This window comes from Nanorana parkeri, unplaced genomic scaffold (genome assembly GCF_000935625.1).
Source record: "Nanorana parkeri isolate BGI_ZX_2015 unplaced genomic scaffold, ASM93562v1 scaffold1585, whole genome shotgun sequence".
Taxonomy (NCBI): domain Eukaryota; kingdom Metazoa; phylum Chordata; class Amphibia; order Anura; family Dicroglossidae; genus Nanorana; species Nanorana parkeri.
Window position 1 is genome coordinate 62,931 of NW_017307853.1, and position 4,147 is coordinate 67,077.

Here is a 4,147-nt window from a genome sequence, read left to right on the forward strand (position 1 = left end):
CCGAACCCGATGAAAACTCGCCGCAAAATGACATTCAGCCCGAATGTCAACAGATGGGCGGAGCGAGCCGTGACGTCACGACTCGCTCCGCCCATTTCACATTCTCAGCCGTCAATAACTACATAGCATTCGGAAACTCCAGGCTGAAGGTCATTTTGCGGTGAGTTTTCGTCGGGTTCGGGTGGTCGTCGTGCGGCGGGACTTTTTTTATTTCGGCGTGGGTCGTGCATCGTGAGTGACGTTGGATTACATCGATGGAGCCATATTTTTTTAAATTAAAGGAATAGTCAAAAATTGAGTCTTTGTTTTTTTGTTCAATTAAAGGATTTTATCTAAAAGTCTGGACTCTTTACTATTTGATTTAACCCTTTAGTGAATGGGTACGGGTACAAGTCCCCCTTACTCATTCACATGGGGGGCGGCATCTGGGTGCCCCCTTATTTAAAGGGGTACCCCAATGCAAATAAGCCCCCTTGCCCGCAGACCCCCACAACCACCGGGTCAGGGTTGTGGGGAAGAGGCCCTTATCCCCATCGGCACAGCGACACCCTCCAGGTGGGGGGAGGGGGGGGGGGGGCGCTCGATCGGGCCAGTGCTCGCATCAAGGGTCTGGTAGGACTGTTAGGGGGGACCCCACGTTTTTTCCACCATTTTTTGGGGCTGGGGTTTTAACCTTAAGGGTCTGGTATGGATGTTGGGGGAACCCCACGCACTTTTTTTGTGTTATAACTGGGGGGGGTCCCTCCTAACATTCCTACCAGACCTAAAGGGTCTGGTATCAATTGGGGGGGAACCTCACGCTTTTTTTTTTTTTTCATCTTCTGCAGACTGTAAACAAATAAAAGTTGATTTTTTTTTTTCCTAATGTCATTTTGCTGCAACGAAATTCGTCCAATAACGAATTCCATCCATAAAAGAATTTCGGCCGGACTACCGCTAACGAATTTCGAGAAATCGGGAATTCGGACTCGTTTGCATTTGTCTTAGCTGTAATTCGGAATTCAGATGCATCCGAATCTCCGAATTTCCGAAGATTCGTCCGAAACGAATTTCGGAACGAACCGAATCGCACATGTCTACTCACAACCTAAGGTCCCAATCTCACATACGTACACACAGAGCCAATCACCCTACCAGCAGGTCTTTGGAGTGTGGGAGGAAACCAGAGTACTCCAACCTGGTCACCCTGCCAGTAACACATTTCCGGTCCTAGGATGATAACAGTCACCTACTGCACTGTATCTATGGAGGAGCAGCATTGTCACCCTAGGAGAGGAGGTGTGTTAAGATTACAGAATACCTCCCCTTCTCAGCATATCCATAACACTGGAAGATATGGGGTTCTGTAGTCCACAGAAAATAGAGAAGGATGTTAACTGATAACAGGATAGCAGAGGCCAAGAACACAGGATGTTATCAGCCCACAAGATTTCTGGCTGGATGAACAGGTACAATACAGTGCCTTGCAAAAGTATTTAACCCCTTTGTGTTTTTCCTGTGTTATTGGCTTACAACCTGGAATTAAAATGTATATTTTTTTTTTACATGCACCCCAGACACCTTTCAGCTCCAACCCCAACCATTAGACACAGCTGTTAATTTGGACTAGAAATGGGAAGATCTCCGAGACCCAGATAAGCTTACTGTTATTCTCCTTTTGCTTGCCATGGTGCCACTGGACTCCATGTGATGGACACAACATACCTATAAATTTGTAGGTGCAAAATAATGTGACCCACAGTCATAAGGACAAAAAAAAACAAAAACAACCCTACACAATGCTAGGCGTTCTGTGTACATCACGTTGTGCAAGCCTCCCAGTAATCCATTTTCATTCCAGGTGTAATGCAATATACAGAAAAGCCACCAAAGGGGTGTATACTCTTACACATTTGAGCAGCTAAAAGAAATCACTTCCAATGGTCCATTTACCAGGCCAAAGGGAGCAAAATAAAAAGGATGTTTTATAGTTCGGGCTCACATACACTTTTAGCCCTCATTCACACTAGAAAAGGCCGGCACGTACAGCTCCGTGCTGCGTGCATGGCCATATCGGGCAGCTCCCGGGAAGGACAGGTGCTGCATGTGATTAGTACACAGCCCCCGTACGCCGCCCTACTCTCACCCCAGTGCAGGTCTGTACGGGTGCGGTTGTCGCGGCTCGGACGCCCATCCTGTTAACGTACGAGCACGGACACCAGAAGCCGCACAGACGTGCAGGGCGGGTGAGCATAGGGCGGCGTACGGCTACATACTCCCATAGAGAAGGACAGGAGCTGCGTACTAATCACACGCAGTACCGGCCCTTCCCGGGAGCTGCCCGATACAGCCGTACACGCAGCACGGAGCTGTACGGCACGCACGGCCTTTTCTAGTGTGAATGAGGGCTAAGGGCTCGTTCATAATAAAACAGTTTCACCCTGTGGTTAGTGTCTGCTGGTTGGCAGCGGTGAGCCACGTTGCCTTTACATTGCACCACAGTGACTTCCAGTGGCATGCAGTGCACTTTGTAAAAATGCACTATGCCCGCATTTACCGCAGCCCATGAGACCCACGTTGTGGTGTGAATGGGACACACATAAAACAATGGTGTTCTATGTGCCCTCGTGGTGACTGGCGTTGGTCCGGTGCCAAAAAAAACCAAAAACACTTGTCAGTGCTGTATGCGTGAACAAGCCCCAATAGGGAAACAAGCGTATGAACAGCGATCAGGGTGGAAACGGTTTCCTGAAATTCATTTTGGCATAATTTTTGGTTTATTTGCAGTACATATACCATTAACAAATCTGTAGGTTCTTCTAATGTTTATCTGTATGTAGTGTACTGTGCTGAAACGAACACTAATACAGGATAAGTCAACTAATGTGAAACTTCTAACGCGTCTCTTCCAGTAGGAGGCAACTTTGGCACTCCAACTGTCCGTGCACCTACAAATCCTCTGAGTCATTGCAAGACTGACAACCACAGGCATGACTCCCAGAGGCAGAGACATGATGAAATTTGTAGTTTTCCCGAGTCGGAGTGCTGATGTTGCTCTATTCCAAAGACTTGTGCCAAAATAAGCAAGTTAGCAGGAGCCTGTGACTGACCGCTTAAGAGTGGAGCTGTCCAGCTGTCTGGTGCTGAAAGCAGAAGACTGAAAGATGGAGTACATGCTGATAACCAAAGTGACTATAAACTCAGGAGTTAAATCTTAAAAATACATTCAAGAACCTGAACTATTAACAACATATCTGATTTGTGTATCACTCGGCCGTAGAGCCTCCAATCATCTCTGAATTGGTGCCGACACTGTCCTTCCTTCTGGAGGGGGGATACTTGTGTTCCCTATGGTCCCTGTGTGTGTTATAAAGTAGACACCGCTCCAAGCTCGCTCCCGGGATGGACTACAATTTCAGGTTCAGTTTACTAATTTGTATAGAGATTGTAGTCCATCGCAGGAGTGAGCTTGGATCGGTGTCTACTTTATAACACACACAGGGACCATAGGGAACAAAAGTAGCCCCCCTCCAGAAGGACAGAGTCAGCCCCAATTCAGAGATGATTGGAGGATCTACAGCCGAGTGATACAGAAATACCAGAACCAGAAATTTTTCCCGAAAGGGGATCCCACCATTGTTTCAAAATTTGAGCACACAAAAAGTGTTTTATCGTAGAAAATATTTAAATATATTAACATTGCACATAACAAAAAATGTATATCAAAAACAAACACATTTCTGCTGAGGAATACTTAATTCTCCTGGAGTTGAAGTTACAGGATCCAGATAGTTCTTTCGTCCGGCATAGCGGGTTTCTGTAATGAATGCAGTGAGTTTCAGGAGATAATAACCTTATCTCAGCTTTGTTGTTCGCTGTAGGAACAGGCCTTTGCTGAACAGCTGTTTCAATTAGTTTCCAGGTTAGGCTTCAATCGGAAGAGAGATCCTGTGTGGCCGAATCCAATGGTATATGGATATAATTCATATACAGTGGTGCACAGGTAGATTTATCTTTTTTTAGAACTTCGAAATCCTGTGATATCTCCAATCAAAATAAAAAAAAATATATTTCTAGCTATACGTTGGAAGCAGGAGAGTCATGGTGGCTAGCGGCCGTAGCAGTCACATACAAAGCACCTGGCCTATGACTCGTTTCACCCCCTACC

The 4,147-nt window shown here is 46.2% G+C and overlaps 1 protein-coding gene across 1 annotated transcript in view; it reads right to left on the reverse strand.

Annotated features, from left to right (window-relative positions):
• The window catches only part of LOC108798918 (alpha-2-macroglobulin-like), a 72,722-nt gene that overhangs the window by 3,818 nt on the left and 64,757 nt on the right, over positions 1-4,147 (reverse strand). Inside the window, exon 32 of the mRNA XM_018570723.1 lies at positions 3,090-3,192. Within this exon, the coding sequence (XP_018426225.1) occupies positions 3,090-3,192 (103 nt within the window). The remainder of the gene's footprint in view (positions 1-3,089; positions 3,193-4,147) is intronic.